The sequence below is a fragment of the Onychostruthus taczanowskii genome, unplaced genomic scaffold (assembly GCF_017590055.1).
Source record: "Onychostruthus taczanowskii isolate IOZ18803 unplaced genomic scaffold, ASM1759005v1 scaffold63, whole genome shotgun sequence".
NCBI classification, from domain to species: Eukaryota; Metazoa; Chordata; class Aves; order Passeriformes; family Passeridae; genus Onychostruthus; species Onychostruthus taczanowskii.
Genome location: NW_024504012.1, coordinates 911,265 through 928,929, shown reverse-complemented (window position 1 = coordinate 928,929; position 17,665 = coordinate 911,265). Strand labels below are relative to the sequence as shown.

Sequence of the window (17,665 nt, the reverse complement as noted above, 5' to 3'; positions counted from 1 at the left end):
TGCAAGGAGCTTGGGGAGTAGGCACAGCCTTAATTTAAATTCTTTTATGCAGATAATAATGGCAGGAGCTGTGATACTCATGTAAGTAGGAGTGAATTTCTGCTCTTGGAGAAGAAAAGATGAATTTTGTGAAGGCAAAATGATGCCATCAAAGTACCAGGACAGGGCTAGAGCTAGTACACTTAGCTGATGACTTTCAGCTGTCTGTTCTGCATTGGGGGTGGGGTTTTATGGCCATGGTAAAGTTAGCAGATGAGGGACAGTGAAATATTTGGTGATGCTCTGTGGGTAAATTTGTCTTCACTGGGATAGATGCTTTTTTTCTGGGGTGATCAAATGTTTCTCTGGTCTGACTTAGCTTCAGACAGCTTCAAAAACAGAAGAAGATAGAAGAAGCACTGAGTCCTGGTTTTACAACTGTAGTTCCTTCATTTTTCCTGGCTCAAAATTGAGAGGTAGGATAGAACAGGAGCACCTGATAGCTCTGAGTTTGTAGCAATAGTTACTTTTCATTGTCTCATGGCAAGGAGGAATGCAGGCCTGTGTCTCATTACATCTAAGGAAAGTAATTTCCATGCTGCCTCAATAAATTAGACCCTAGTACTAGTCCTGCAGCTATTTTTTTTTGTAGTGCACTTAATTCAGCAAGGCAACAAAGATGTGCAGATATGGCTTCATTAAATAAAAAAAGCCTTCTACAGAGGGGAAATGGCCTGAGAACTGCAGCTCAGTCTGCTCCACCAACTTCCACAGGATTGTTTGGGACTTCATTTTCATTGATAGATTTCATTCCTTTAGCTTCTGTTGACTTGAGGTGTAAGTATTTATTGCTCTCAAAATATCTAGTTGAACCTTCGGTTTGGTCATTTTTCTGGCTAAAAATTCAGTAATTTTGTGGAGATTTGTGGGGTTGTTGGATTGATTTAGTGGAAGTGCCTTGAAGAAGTCAAGATGATGTTTATGATATTGACAATAAAGTCTGCGCCTTATGCAAGGAGTGCCCTGCAGTCACTACCTACTGACAGTCATCAGTTTACACCACCTTCCTGACCCCTGCACAAGGCAGTGGATCCAAAATTTTGCCTAGCAGGACAATTAGGCAGCTTTCTCCTTTCCTAGGGATTCTGCTAATCTCTGCAAATGAAATTTCTGGTAGCAAGATCCTATTCCTGGCTTAGAGCTTTTCCAGAGTAGCAGCAGATGAGCAGATAAGAATTCACAAGCGACAGGCTGGATGAAACATCCTTACTCTGCGTACCAACTGTGAACATCAACCTTCAGCTATTGTAGTACAGGCTTCTGCCTCTTTTACTCAGTGTTTAGACATGAAACTGATGCATGGGAAATTAACTGATGAACTTAGACATTTGGTGTAAAGCTCCAACTAAAAAAAATCTTGAAAAGGCTGAAACATTTTAAAGTGAAAAAACTGTTCTGGAGGTATCTTTTTAATACTCTAGTGAGGGGGTGGGTATTTGGCCACATAAAGATGTCTCTCAGCAGCTGCAAAATGAGAGAAAATATGCTTTGAGAACATGTGTTTCAGAAACAGTCAATCTCAGATGGTTGCTTGTCTCATCAACACAATTCTGGATGTTACCAAGACATCTGTGTTGGATAATTACTGCCTCGACCTCAGCAAAACCGATGAAAGCTACAGAAAATAAACTCTACCCTTATGAATTATGCTTTATTAACCTGTCAGTTCTTTTTAAAAAATAATGGGCAGTTCTAGGTAAAACTTGACATGTTTCATTATGTGTTGTTATGTGTCCCATCTATCCTTTTTATGGCATTGACTAAGATATAATTGGAGCCCAGCATATCTCACAGCAGTTAGATCACAGAAATTGCAGGCTCTAATCTGTGCCTGTCAGTTGTAACGAATATTATGATGACTTTGAGCACATGGATTGTCTTTTCACCAGATTAAATGGCTCAGCTTATGACCTGCAAGCTTGAATGAAAAAAGGAGCCAAGCTGAAACAGAGCCCTCAATTAGCTTTTGATACTGAGCTGGGACCAGATGGCCATTTGTTTGGTTGGGGGGGTCAAGGAGAGACTTGGCTGCTTTGGATGCAGCTTTAAGTACCTGGGTGGAAAGCTTCAAAGAAAACCTGTGTTGTTTTAATACTAAATTTTGGCAGAGTATTGCTCTGAACTTGAGATTGTGTACCCACCCCACACTCCTCAAGTTGAAGTGGTGTTGTCTACTGGCACTGTTCTCTCATAAATGTTTTATTTGCTTCTTATGTCATCCATAAACTTGATGGCCTTTAATGCCACCAGAACTTAGATTACTCATCTCTTGGTGTCTGTTCATTTAAGCAAAATATAAATATTTTTTTGCTCTCCAAAATTCTTCCCTGTTCCCCTCTGTCCCCAAGTGCAGAACATGGTGGAGAAGCTTTATCATCCCATCTTGCCTGGGAGAAGAGAGCTTCTTAAGCCATGCTTGCAAAGCTTTTATATAATTTAAAAATGTAGCCAGGTGTTTAGGGTGAATATTATAGCTCTGATCAATGAGAATGCATTCATTTCTGAAAATCATCCGAAGGCTGGCTGCTATTTTCATTGAATTTTGCTTCTGGGCAAACAGAGTATGCCACTGGGGTTTGTATTTCTGCTGATGTCTGTGTGCTGCTTTCTGATGGTTCCAGGCAGCTGCCAGATATCCACACAGTGCTGTATTTACAATCATTCCTTGGTGTGCTCTGAGCAGTGCTGTTTCCTCCATCCTGGCATGGTCAGAAACAACCCAGGCTTGTTGCTTTCATTGCTTGCCATACTGTCAAAAAGCGCACTGGAACCAACCTGCCAGTATTCCTCCTTTTCCTTTGTCTTCTGAAACATCCTTGGATAATCCAACTGGAAGCCTTGCTTCTCCCTCAAAGCCCCTGGGAAATGCTTGCCAACAGGTGGCACAGAGGACCCCTCAGAGGGTGGGGGACACACCATAAGACTGCTGATCTCTCATGTATTGATCACAGTGGGTTGCAAGGTTCCTGTTGTTTTGCCATTTCTTTCTCACTTCACCTCCAAAGTGATCTTTCAGTAAGAAAGGAGGATCTGTTGGCCACAGAAGAAACACTTGCAGCTCAAGGGGAGCTCTTGAGGGGGTTTTAACCCTTCATGTAGCAACTGTATGTTTAACATTGGTTCCAGCTTGCTCTGCTTCCAGCCTCAGATTGTGATACTCAAGTACAGCTTGATCCACTCATCAATAAAAGAGGGAGGGGAGATGTTTAAGTCTTTTCTGCCTTGTAGGCATCAATGGGGCTTGATGCCAATCTGCTGCTCCTTTATCTGGACCAAAGGCAGTGCATTGTTTAGCTTTTAATAATAAGAACGACTATGTGAGGAGCACCTGGCACTCTTCCATCTTAAGGTTAAATGGTGCTTGAAGTGTTTCTGGCAGGTGGGGAAGGCTGTATTTTGAAAAGCCCTGGTGTTTTTTGTTGGTCATTCTCTGAAGCACTGGAGTGCTTAGTGGAAGAGCCCCTTCTAGCACGTAGTTTAATCAGTGTTCATGTGGTACTCTCACAGAACAGTGAAGTTCTTGTTCCAGGGGATTATTGCATCATAGGAAGCCAGCATACTGATTTCTCTCCTGTCTGTGCCAGTTTCTCAAGAATAAAACAAGTTGTTCTCACTCACTGTGCATACAATTAGGTATATTTATTCTGTGCAAAGCAATTTTGCTGTGGAGCACAGAGTTCTCCCAGCCCAGGGAGAAGGAGCAAAAAAGGATGTAAGCCTTGGTTGTATGAATCTGCACTGCAGTAACCATAATCACTGAGGTTATAGCATGTGGTTAATCACTCTGATGGTCTCAGGTGTGTGGGATGGGCACTTCTGGCATCTCCTGTGTGTATAGAGTATCTACAATGTGGACTTGAGAATATTCTCAAACTTACCAACCACCAACTGACCCTTTAGACTCACTAACATCTTAGCAACTGAGGCTTTCCAGAATCTTATTAATGAAATACCTAGATTTTAGGCCTTTCAGATGAAGTTGATGTTTTTGTTGTTTTTTGTTTATTCATGCCTCTCTTTCCCTTTCTCTAGTGAAACTGTGGTCTACCAACTTGGACAACTCAGTCGCAAGCATTGAGGCCAAGGCTAACGTGTGTTGTGTCAAATTCAGCCCATCTTCTAGGTATCACCTAGCTTTTGGCTGTGCAGGTAGGTAAAAGGGATATTGTTTCTTCCTTCCTTTACTCCTTATTCTCCCCAAAGATGTGAGGTTGGCTGCTGTGCCCAGGACTGAAGTGTCTTTGCAGTTAAAATGTCTCTGAGTAAAGCTTGTCAAGTGCCACAATGCTGTGTCAATGTCACGCCCCAGCCTGGCTTTTTCATTTGGGTGCCTTTATCAGAGATAAGGCAGGTAAAGAAATCACCCGGTGCATTTATTGGGATCGCTAAGGCAACCAGGCAGAGCTCAGCTCTGGGAGCCTCAATGTGTTAACATGATGAGAGCTGCTCTTTCTGATTTATAATATTTTTCTGTAAATGCTGCAAAGCCATACTGGGAATTTTAACTGGTTTTACCTGAAGCGTGCTGTAAAAGCTGTGGCTGTGCATGTTCCCGTAGCTCCAACTACAATCCCTGTGGGTGGGCTCATGTTTTCCTAAGCTGGGCAAAGATGGCTGTTAACATTTTTATTTTTTTTAATTAGTCAGTGGGGAAGGCACAAGGAGCCTTTTATTCACTTAGATTAAATGGTTCTTGGTGATAACACAAAGATCTGAGAGCAGAGCAGGTGTTGCTTTGGGAGGAAGCTGTATTGTGCTATGCATACAGTAACTAAAACTCACAGGTGCCTATAAATGTTTAACCAACTCTGCATTTTCTTTCTCCTTGGGGAGTTTTAATGGACTTGTAACTAGTTGTTCTGACAACATTTGTTCTCTCTGGACTCTGGGAGATACGTTGATCATTCTTGCAACCACTGGTTTGCCATTTCATTTGGGTATTCTCATTTCCAGGCCGGTTCTGCTTTGGCTGTAACTCTTAGGAGGCAAAAAATAAACTTGCATTTTGAATCCAAAAATGGATTCAAGCTGGAGTGTAAAATATTGACTTGCTTGACAGGCATCTCTCTGAAGTGTAGTGAATCACAAGTAAAAATAGTTGAACGACAATACCTAGTAGCAGCATTTGAATGAGAATGGAGTCTCTGGGAAGGGCTCTAGGGAAAGATGAGCACTAGCTCCAAATGGATCAGCCACTGATTAAAATATACCTGTAAAAGCACTGTGAAACAGAATTCTTCTCGATAAATAGATAACTGGGGTTCTGTGCCACCTGAAAGGCAGAGGGGGGATAAGGCACAGATAAATCAAGGAAGGCTTTTGGAGCTGGAGGGCACATGGGTTAGGAGCAGGTGGGAGTGTCTCTGTCCCCACACCCAGGTCTAACAAACTGGGCTTGTCTTCAGCAAGTGTGTTGAGAAAGAAGCATTAGGAAGCCCTAAAAGTTTCATGGAGGTTTTAAAGGACTGCATGCATGTTTCTATGATTTAGTGGATGCTGAGGGGTAAAAGAGTATTTGTACTGAAAGAAGTGTTTACATCTGCTTGATGTTTGGTAATTGAATCTCTAAATAAAAATTAAAATGGATATATTTGATTGATATTATGATTGTTGAAACAATTACATGAGGTAATTGAAATGGTGGAAATTACTTCCCACAATGGAATTCTAATTGATCTTTCAGCCATAAATACATGTGAGGAAAATGGCATATTAAAAGAAACACTGGTATCTTGAAAGACATTATTTCTGAAGTCCTAAAAAATAATCAGAGCAAAGAAATTAGTTAGTGTCTGCTTTCATACTCCATATAGTAAAACAGTCATGTTTAGTGTGTTATGATGGAGACAAAGGTTTTTCTCCTCCATCAGCTTCGGCTAGTCTTGCTTAATAATTTCATTTACTTTGTGGAAAAAGGAACATAACTGTTGAATAGCATGAGTTGTCACATAGGCTATAAAACTAATAAAGGAAGAGTCAAAGCTGACTTCCTTGAGTAGTACTAAAAAAAAAAAAGCAGGGAACAGGGCACACTGACTTGACCACTCCTGTTTGCCCCCAGCAGAAATAAAAATGAGCAGTCCACAACACTAAACACTAATTCAGTGACCAGTGTAGTGGCCAATTTCAGAAAGTTTGGCTTGCTCACAGGCTAAGAGGATTTTCACATTTTGAAAACTGTTTTGATTACTTATTCAGAGATTTATTCAAGGATAGAAGAGCCAAGACTTCTGAGCATTTCATGCCCCACAAAGTCTTGAATTGTATTTAAACAGAAGTACTGTTTCTATATATACTCTCAATTTATTTGCCGATTTGATGGGGCTTAATGCTATATTTATGTCTGTATTTTTGTGTGTATATATGTATATATCTATAGTTTAAGACATGATGAGGTAAGCAATTCATAAAATGGTTAGGGAGGAAGTATTGGTACATAATATTTGAGCTATAAAAGGAAGAAGTAAATTGATTGATTATACTATTAATTGCATACACACTTCAGTTCCTTTTTTCTGTATGCAGAATAGCTGAAAGCCAGCATAACTTCAAGTAATTTTGACTGAAGTAGAAGTTTTTTCAGGGTTGACATTTTTATTTTTTTAAAGGTTCTCTTAACCATTCATAAAGCTGGACCATCTTTTCTTAATGTCCTCTTCTTTCACACCTTGCTTAAGAAAAGTTCTCTGCCCTTGGCAAATGCAGCTTGCCTACTTGCATGCATCTGTTCAGAATGCCTCCTTGAAATGGGTTTTCCTAATCAGATGCTTCATCTAGATCAGCATCTCTCTGCTGGTTCCTCCCTTGCCTTCACCACAGAAATAGAATGACCATCTTAAGGTCCTTTCTACCCTGTCCCCATCTTACATTTCTTCCCACTTGTTTGTAGTATTTTGGCTGTTGGCCCACAGGGCCCACCATGCCACGCTGTGTACAAGTGAAAGGTTGGGTGGTGCTTTTCTGCATTTTAAAACTCTTTTGCAGAAAAATTGTAAGGAAGGTACCAAGGTCCCTTAGAGATCTACCAATACATGGCATGAATTAGGTGAGCTGAGGAAGCACAGAGTCCACAGCCTGACTTTGCTTCATTCTCTGTAGGGAATCTTGAACCAGAGATCTGCGTCTAATAAAAGCATTTCCACCTGCACCCAGTTTCCATGCTGCATTGCCAAATAAAAGGAGGGAACTGAAGGACTGTAGGGGTGGATTTGGAAGCAAAGTCAGTCTGTGAGCTTTGTGGCACAGTGAGTGAAATGGGGGGGGTTCTGTCACAGGATGTGCTGTGATGCTTTGATTTAAACATAGCCATCTTTAAAAGTGTTGTTAGACTGTTGATTTCCATGAGGAACACTCTTCTCTAGTAGAGAGCGCTGAGTTGGCTTCAGATGATGTAGGAAAACAAGCTTTAGATGCCACTATAAAAGCAAATCTCAGGATTAGCATCTAATGTGGGTGACATATAAGTTTCTTTTCTGGACTCTTCACTCTGAAGCTTTTAGATGACCAAAAAAAATTATCTTGGGTAGCTTAAAACAGAACAAATGGGCCATAAACTGGAAATAGAGCCTATAGAAGAGAAATGGATATTGGTTTGAGAAGTAATTCACTTAAAATCAGGCAGTTCAGGTGAGAGGAAAGCCAGTATGTCTGGCTGCAGCCTGATAAAATCTGTTGCAGTAGAGAGGGCGCATAAAGAAGAAAAGACCCCTTTTGTCTGTTACTTTAATAAAATATTCTATTTGCATGCTTACTGAGTTGAAACATTGTCCAGTATAAACTGTAATCACTGCCAAATACAAAATCAGGTCATTGTGGTCTTTTCCTCTTTTTAAAAACAGATAGGGTTTTATTCTGAAATTAGCTATATAAATCATGGCTGAAGTTATTATTGTTCTGCCTCAGCAATAGCACTGATGTCCTTAACCCATATATTTTCTGGCAGTGCTGTTTCCCTGCTTTAAAAAGAAAACTAAAGGCTGAAAATGCATCATGCACTTCGCAGCTGGAATATCCAAGTTGTGCAGCCTGGGTGAGATCAGACTGTCTGCTAACTCCAGTGAGCTCAGTGTAGCTATTGATAGTAGGAATGTTTTATTCCCAGCCTGCTGTAATAGTGTCAGCAGCTACCACTGACTTTTTATTTCCTATATATTATGCAGAGGTTTTGTAAGGATTCAGAGATCTGAAGTTTCTATGACATTAGATGCATCATCTCTTCAAACACTGTATTTTTTCCCTGTAGGACCCACAAATCTAGCAGGTTGGATTGAGGGCTGAGAGAGGTTTCTCAGGGCTGCAGAATGCAGGACAGAGACTGTCTCCTCTCCAGGAACTTGACAAAATAAGTGCAGGCAGCAGAGAAACACATATGGACAGGATAGCAACAGAACAGCTGCAGCATAGTCAGAACTTGAGGTCTCGCTGCATTAGTTTTAGCTTTGATCAGTCTCTAAAACAGCTTTGATATGTTGTCACAAACTCTTGATATTGTGGGTTCAGATGAAGTGACCACAGCAGGGAAGAAGTGGGATGGTGCTGATTGATGCTGATCTTACTACCTACAGCAACAGAGTTGGAGACTGCCTGCATTGGAGATGCCATACTCCCTCCTAAACACCCCAGATTTTGCTTTTCCATCTCTTCCTTCACACTACCAATTGCATGGCCAAAACTGAATTGCTTTTTTTCTGGATTAGGTTATTCCCTGATCCATTGAGCACCAGTGCCAGCCCCAGACAGGCTTTTGGCAGCCTGTATCAATGCCAGTAATTACTAACAAGGGGCAAACCCTCACTGAACATGAGGTGTGCTCTTAATGCTGAGGTTCTCCTCTCTTACCAGCTCTCTCTCTTCCTTATTCCCTTCCCCACTTTCTGCTTTTCCTTTCAAGGTGATTTTGCCCTTCCCCACCACGTTTTCCAGTCTCTTTAAAGATGCTTCCTGTGCACCATCTTTAGCATTGCACAATGGTGTTGTATTCTGGTTTTGAATGGTCACAAAAATAATTTGATAATTTGATCAGTAGCAGCATTATGAAGGACTCCTGTTGTTGTGTCAACAGCTTTGTTCTCTTTTGCAGTTATTTACCCACCCCTTAAGGTCTCTGCATCACCCTGATGCACTTACAGTTCAGGGTCAAAAGTGGCTTTTTTATCATCATTCCATTTTTCTAATATACCTGGTGTCCAAGTGGGGCCACTTTGGAGACTATCCTGGCCAGTGAAATATTGATTTTTGTGCTGCAGTAACTGGAGCAGTGATTTCTCTTTTCCAAACATCTCCCTGTAGAGTTAGCCTTGTACACTGTCTCAGATCTGGGTGACTTACCTGACTTGTCATTCAGCTCAGAAGAATGATGGGATATTAATGACCAAGAAGGTAGTGTGCCTTTTTGGAAGAGAATTAATGTTTTCCAGCTGAGAGCAAGGTCTTACCTTAATAGATTCTCATGGGTGAGTAGTATGTTCTGTTGAAAGCCTGCAGTGACTCAGAAAAGATCTATTTGTGTGAATATATGACCTGTTTAGGGTGGAGTTAGGCAGCTTCCCTGGGGTTGAGCTACAAGATTACCTTCAGTGTATGAATTGAGCTTAGTGTTTAAAGGCACAGACAAAGGTTAGGCATTCCTTTCAAACCTGTGGAAAAACTTCACAGCAGTGAGTGCTCAGAATTCAACCCTAATGAAAGCAGTGGCATGCAGCAGTTCAGGGCTTGCCCATGACTTGGATAGGACTTTACCTGCACTATGCATTTTCATTTTGTGGGCAGGTAATAATAAACCTTCCTCTAGTCCATGATCTCTGAGGCTGTTGGCAGGCGAAGTAGGGGACAAGGTCTGTGTTTTGGAAGTGCACATTTGTCACCTTTAATTCAAACTCATTCCAGAATTCACTGCAAAGCCTCATTTGTTTTGCATTGGAAAGCATTTACAGGACTTCAGTCAGTTAAGACTTGTTTGGAGGAGTCTGTATTTTTTGGCCAGTAGGGCTGTGATCGTGTTTCTGTCCCAAAGTACTTATTGTAGTGGAAACACTGAGCTTAATGGGATTTTTTAGGTGAGGACAAGTCTTTGAAGGTTTGACTTGTTATCCCTCTTCATGGACCCTGGGATGTAAATGAAGGTGAGATACCAAACCAGGCCTTCTGCTGTCCTGGTGAAGGCAATCTCTCTGGCTCTGGTAGGTGGATCACATTGTACTTCTGCTTGGGACTGGCAGTGAGAAGAACTGCACCTATATCATGTTATTTAAACTTAAGATCTTTGTAGTTAAGCTGATTTTTCTGTTCCTGCACATCAGAGACGCTGCCAGATCTGCCAGGTAGTGTCTTCCTGCCTTGTTGCCACTGCTTCCTAGGAAATCACAAAGGGACATGAAACCTCTCATCAGTGTGCAGGATGTGTCGCATGTGCAATTTTCACATAAGCCTTAAGAGTTCAAGAGCTGATAGAACTTTTTTACTTACACAGAAAAAGCAGTATCTGACTTGTCCTGGATAAAGCAATTGCAATGAATAGTGACTAACAATATAGAGACCTACTGGGGAGTTTCCTAACTTTGTCCCAGAGGTCATCACACTTCAGTAACAAGTGAATGAATAAAATGAACTTGAAAAGCTCCATTTGATTCTCTAGAGAAAAGGATAAATCTGTCATTGGCAGAAATGAGCGTGCTAATTGTTTGCTTAAATATTCTTTTCATGAACATTTTGTCTTACAACTGGCACAGAAGTCATTTAGTCAATGTGACGAAATTCAAATTTAAATTGAAATGAGCCTTGGAATTCAGGAACAGATAGCCAACTCCAACATTCATCTTTTTCTCAGAATGCCAAATTGCTCTTGCTGCTAGCTGTTGCTGTATCCCTTAAGAGTTTAATGCTTTCCAACCTCAGCAGTTTCCAAAGCTGCATTTTTTTTCTGGTAGCTCGTTCAAAGGAATTGCTCTTTGGAATGACATCCTCTGTAATGGCTTCCTGTGTTTCCTCCTGTTCAGACTGCATGGATTAACTGTTTCAGCCTTTTATTTGGGTACTGTGCTTCCATAATAACTGGTGAAGATTGTCACATAGCACAGGGAAATCTGTAACTGGTGAGTGCAGTGTGGGCTCTTATCTAAAAGGCATCTTTTCATAGTGTCTGAGCATCTAAACACTGCATGAGTCTTTAAGGGTAGAGTTTTAAATGTTTGGGCAAGGCTCGTATCAGCCATTTAAATCTCAAGAAAATGACAAAAAATGAGACCACAGATGCATGTGCAAATCCAGTTGCTCTTCATGTCACTTGTTTCATTGCCTACCTAGGGTATGTTGCTTCTTTTCTACCTTGGATACCTGTGTATCATCACATGCTTTCCTATGCTTGTTTCCCTGTGTACACAATCCACCATACCTTTGGTTTAAGCCCTCTTATCTGAAGCTTGGATTTTAGCAATTGTAACACTTCTAATGTTCTTCCTCTCTTCCAATGGAGTCTGCTGTGAGGTCAGTTTAGTTAATGAATCAGATCATCATCTCCAGAAGCTAGTTAAGACTAATACCTCCTCAGGCTAGTGAAGCAAAATGTAGTTCTGGACTAAAATTAGGTTTGACTGATAATTTGGCCAACTCAGGTCTCAGAAGCCTGCACTTCCCCTTCCTTAGAGCCACTTTGACTGCTTTGAAGCCTGTTTGGTTCTCTTTGTGTGATGTCTACTAATACAAATACAACAGAAACCTGAAAGCTGTTTCTTCATGAATGCACTCTTAAAATCCTAGGGAGGATGTTCCTTTTGCATCCATCTTTTGTAATGCCTCAAGCCCTTGTCTACATGATCTTGACCTCTTGGAGTGTGTGGTTCCAGGGAATCTGACTGTGCTGCCCTTTCCCTGCACCACAGCTCTGTGACTTGTGCAGCTTTGATTCCTTCAAAGAACCAGAGCTGATATGGCTTCGGCATTAAGAAAAGTGTTTGTTGTGTGCAGTATGTATCTTGAATTGAGAGAGATGTGTTCAGCAAGTGGCATGGTATTTTTAGCTTTGATAGATGTACCCAGCACTCCATGTGCAAGTAAGGCTCCTGTTGCTCATGTAAGAAGTTTCATCTCTTCCAAGGTCTAGTCCATTTAAACAGCATGGATTGAAGCACCTTTTATCATAAAATGACTGTTCTTCACATGTTATAGGTATCATAAAATCTATTTTGGACATCAGCTTACAGGCACTAGTGCATGTAAAGTGATGCACTTTACATAGTCAGTGAGAAAAGCTGTGTTAGGAGCATAACTGAATGTTGCATCTAAACAGTGCATAACTATTTTTTCCTGTTTCAGATATGAAGAATGAATTCTTTCCAAAGCTCCAGGTTTTATTACTGCTGTTGTCTTCATTAGTTTTGTAGCATTATTAAATCTTGCTTGTGTGTACTGAATATTTTGTTTCTCCAACAGTCTAATAGACAACAACCCTTGAATTGCAAAAAAACATCTATCCCTTGCTCCTGTGAGAAATTGCTATAGTTCTTTAAAACCATAAAGGTCAAAGTTTCAAAAGAGTTCTAGAAAAATCTGTTTTGCTTCCCTCTCCCATCAGAGCCCTTTTGTCACCTGATTAATATCTAATGTTTTATGTCTCTTCCTTCTCTCCTTAATGTAAGACAAGTTATTTAGGATGAAGGCTTTATGGGCTGCTGTATCAAAAGCTTTAGACAGGTCAGTAACAAAATGTCCCCAGTGTGCAAAGACCATTATCCATAACCTGGCAAATGATATCTGTAACTTTGAGCTATAGGGAATCTGTGGAATACAAAGGTTAAAAATCCAGTTGGCAGTTCCCATCAAGGCTGCTGTTCTCTTTATCTGTTCAGCAGAGGGAGATATAGATCTTTAGAGGAATGCTAGTGTTGGTATATATTTTTTAAAAAATAGTACCGTTGGTGTGAGTAAGAGATGCAAATCGCTGGCTAAAGCAGGGTATAGTGTTTCCTGCAGAGCTCTGTCAAAATATTTCAAGTGCTGACCTGAAACCCTGTGCTAGCACACCCCTGAGCCTTTCTTTTGTAGAAGGAAAAGTAGAAGGGTCTTACTGTGCTGTTGGTTTTGCCAGAGATTAAACTGACAGACATTCAGTCTAACCTCAGCTCTTTATTTCGGTTTTCTTGGAGTGGATCTTTCTCATTGTGCCCCTTTTATCATCCATTTTGCTAAACACTGTTTATCATTTTCCTTCTTCTCAAAGTTGTGTTCTTTGTTTGTTTAAATGAAAACCTGGGCTGGATTTGTGTTTAATTCTCTAAATATGATTTTTTTTGAGGGTAGATTTCCATTGGATTCCTTAAATCTAATCTTTGGGGGCTGTTGCCCATCATCTGTATTGCAGTGTAGGAAAATGAGATTAAGTTGTCATCTCCAAATACCCGTGTGCCTTCCTCTGCTTTAGAAACTTCCTTTCATCTCCTTGCTAACATCATGGGCTCTGTGGCTTCCTCACTTTAAAGGGTTTAGTTGTTTGGGATTTTTTAAGATTTTGCTACCAGCAAAATGAATCATACAGACCTTGCTTAATCCTGTATGGTCTTTAGAGCACACGGGGGAGGTTTCCACCTGCAGGGAAAATATGCACTGAATGCTTTTCTCAAGTTCAGTCCCTTTTTGGGTGGCCATTGAATATTTGACACCTATGAAGATGGGGTGTGCAGGACCTCCCCAGGAGTCTGGTACCACTTGTCTAGACAGAACTCTGAGAGCAAATATAAATGAAGTACTGCATCCCAAATCATCTTGGACACACACCTGAAATACAAAATAAGGGCATTGTTACAGTTTGCTGCTGTGGAGCAGAGCATTGCTTCTAAAAGAGATTGCTGAGATTTCCCCAGGGCTGCAGAAGAATGGTTATTCAGAGAAATACTGTTCCTTCACTGCAAAGGAAACTCCAGGTAAAAAGAAGAGGAAAAAGCAAATGCTTCAGATGAATAATTTTGTCTTAATTATAGAAACAAAGCACTTGCAGTTTCTGCTGGAAGAAAAATTTGTGACTACAAAGCCACATCCAGCAAACATTTTAATGTGCCTGTGATAACAGCTGTTGGGATAAATTTTTCTTGCTTTATTGGGGTTTTTTTGGAAGGGAAGGTAAAAACAGGAAAAATTAAAAATACTAGTTAGCTTTACCTGTGCTGCAGTGTTCTCTGGGGAGGTGTTGGAGTGACATGGGTCATGAGTGACATTCTACTGTCTGCTCCTCATGTGATTTGTCATGCTGCAGGAGGGAAGCAGCACACTGCATTCTTCAGCAGGATGCTCCAGACAGTTTTGTCTGCAAAGGTTCTTTGCTTCAGGCTGTATCAAACCCATTTTTAATCTCTTGCCTTTACAGTAAGGGAAATTGTTTGTTACAGAGGGCACTGATGTCAACTTACTGCTGTTGATATTATTTAATTCCTTCTTCAGAAAATTCTTGTGCTAATTTTTAGTGCAGGGCTTTGTTCCTGTGAATTCAAGTCCACTTTTCCCTGTTCCTAATGCATTGTCATCTCTTTTCTTTTCCTGAAGCATCTATTTATTTTATGTAATGGAAACTATCACACGGTCTTCCCTTCCAGAAGTGGTTTGTGATAGGCCAAACCCTGTGCTCATCATATCCCATTCCAGTACTACTCTCTCAATTGAAATACATCTGTTTATAGTGTTTTGTTGGCTGGAAGGCTTCTTCACCATTCTTTGTCAAATGCCCAAATGCTACCCTGCATTTCTGTTGCTGAAATAAAGACCTTGTTTTTTCCTCCCTGTCCTGTCTCTTCTGCCCTGAAAGAGATTTTTTTGGGGGAGTTGTCACTCCATGAAGTTTCACTTGTTGAGCTGAATTATTGCCAAAGATGGAATGTTCAGCTGTCCTATGTCCCCAGTCTTCTCTCCAGAGCAAGACCCACACATGGATGTTCAAACTCCAGCCTGCCTTTCTGCTGTGGGGAAGATTAAATTTCTACCCCAGACTTCCTGAATAAAGTCACATGAAGATCTGCAAGTACTTTTGTTTGGTATTACAGGCTTGGCAGCAGTTAAAATTGAGCTGTTCTTTTTCTTTTTCACTAGTAAGAAAAAAGTGAATTAAAGGAGAGCTAAGGTTGTATGACAGTGCTTTGTGCCACCCCCGTCGTGTGGGTGTAGATAGACAAAACCTGAAAGATCTGAGAAGCCAGAAACCTGTGCAGCAAAACACAGCCCAAACATTATTGCTGTAGTGCTGAGAGGTGGGCTAATGCCTTGCCTTTCTTATGTCAACAGCAAATAGCTTAAGCAAGTTTGTATTTAAAAAAAAAATCTCCCTAATCCTTTGACATAGAAGCACTTTCAAGACAGCTGAGGGAAGAGTTTATAGAATTGTCTTTGGAAATGCTTGGAGCGCGACCGAGTAGGGCTCTTGAACACAATTATTTAACTTGGAAATTGAATCCAACTTTGCAGTTGTCCCATCCTTGACTGAGCAGTTGGACTGGCTGGATTTCAGAGGTCCCTTCCAAACTACAGTATTCCATGACTTTCAGGGCCCTTGAGCAAAAATGGCTTTCCAACAGATATGGCATTCTATATAGGATTAAGTTTCATTTGAGCTTCCTCATAATTAAATTCTAAGTGTCTTTCAACCAGCCTTTGATATCATTGCCTTGGCAGGGAGGCTCCATTTCCTGGTGCACAGGTACACAGAAGATCCACTGGAGAAGTTCCACTTTTTTTATTAATGGCTTTTCAATAAGTCTCTAAGTAATTCTGGAGCTAGGTAGATGACTTTTGTAGATTTCCTCTGGAATTTAAGGAAATGAGTTTTCAAGCATTTAATTTTCAGGGTTTGGGCTCTGATGGCAGCCTTTTCTCAGGTGTTGTTTACTTGGCCCTTGTTCAGGTTTCTCTAAGGACCAAGGTACCCTAATGTGCCATGTCATCCTCAGTGTACTGTATGGAAGGACAATGATTTGAGTTTATTTTTACGTCAGGATGTTTTTCCTTTTTATCTCCTTCGTCTTTCTCCTCCCTAATAGAAGAAAGGCTTTTCCTGGTGAAAGCTGAGGCTTCATGTAAGTCTCCTGATCCTATTTCCATTTTTAGTCCAGCCAAAGACCTTGTGGATTCAAGCTTCCTTTTTTTATAGCAAGAAATCACACTGAGCCTGGCCAAAAATGAGAGTTTTGGTTAACCCATCTAAAGTTCTGTTGTTCTACCTCTTGTTTATCTCTATTCAGCAAATATTCATCACGATGGCTTGTCCCCTCTTTCATGACACATCAGGTAGGGAAATAACAGTGGGTGCTCTTTCCTTTTACCCAGAGACACTCAAAACAAGCTTTGATTTGAACCACTGTACTCTGGACACTTGAAGGTATAATGATGTAGTTATATTTTCCTGCTAAACAAGTTGCCTAGATACAATTCTCAGAGCCTTGAAAACTGACTGATCTTGCTTACACTTGGTATACAGAGGAGAAATGAGTGAAAAAAAGATCAATTTGTATAGGTAGATGTTTAAATATATATAATTGGACTTCAGCTAACCCCTTCAATGTTTGAGTGATAGATGCTTCCTCCAGGAACTCTGAAATCTTTTTTTTTTTTAGCTGGTTGAAATAAAACTGAAATGAAATGTTACGAAGTCATGTCTCTCCTCTTTTCATTCTGATGGAAAAGCATTTTGTGGGCTTTTTTTATATCCTTTTATTTTACTGTTCTTTTGTTTTCCCCAGCATAATCTAATTGATGGCAAGCAGAGGTATCTTGCACCAAATTTGCTCTGACTCAGTTTGTCTTGTTAAACAGGTCATTTAAATACACCCCCTCAGACTATAAACGTCTCTTGTTACTGCTGATATGCAGAGTTTCAGTGGTGAAAACAAGCCAGCCTTGATCCAAACTTGAAGTTCATATGGAGGAAAACAGACAAATGAAGAACATGGGGCAATCATGAGCTGAGGACATGAGCTACTAGATGTAACAGATGAGACCATCATGGTCAGAGAAGCACAAGAGCACATTACAGATTACACTCCAGCCTGAGCTTCTGTTTCAGTAAAAGATCTGTAGCACGAGATATGCAGGATTGCAGGCTGTAGCCAGAGCATTAATGTATGAAATTATTTTGACCTTTAGGTTTGCTATTGAAGATGTATTTTATTTTGAAAAAGTCCAAAATGTGCCTTGATCACAGAATACTTCTACCAGACCACTTAATTAACATCTGGCTGCCTACCTGACAGCTGTGCATTTCAATAAGGACATCTTGTCTGTGGCATTTATCTCCTGTGGAACAAGGAACATCATTATATTCTCAAGTCTGTGAGTGCTGAGAAATCCAAGTAATTTAAAGGACTTCTTTTTTTAATGGATCAATAATCGAAATATTGAACTGTTGAGAAATGTGCATTTTTAAATGATTGAAATAAGAAAAATGGGCATTGATTCTCCAGCAATTTAGTTTTCCAGAGGAGAGCCACAGAACCTTTGTATGCAGCTCTTGGGTCTTTCTAGTGGTTACATCCTTTGAATATAAAACTGTTGCATTGCAGGTAAATTTCTGTTTTGCTGTCCTTGGCTTGATATTCCTTCAAGTAAGTGGTTCTTGGTTGAAAAGAGCCTGGGGGGGCTTGTGGATTAGCTGATG

The 17,665-nt window shown here is 40.5% G+C and overlaps 1 protein-coding gene across 2 annotated transcripts in view; it reads left to right on the top strand.

Annotated features, from left to right (window-relative positions):
• The window catches only part of COP1 (COP1 E3 ubiquitin ligase), a 123,330-nt gene that overhangs the window by 65,318 nt on the left and 40,347 nt on the right, over nt 1-17,665 (top strand). For both annotated transcript variants that reach the window (XM_041420182.1, XM_041420181.1), the window contains exon 15: nt 4,072-4,188. In XM_041420182.1, the coding sequence (XP_041276116.1) occupies nt 4,072-4,188 (117 nt within the window). The remainder of the gene's footprint in view (nt 1-4,071; nt 4,189-17,665) is intronic.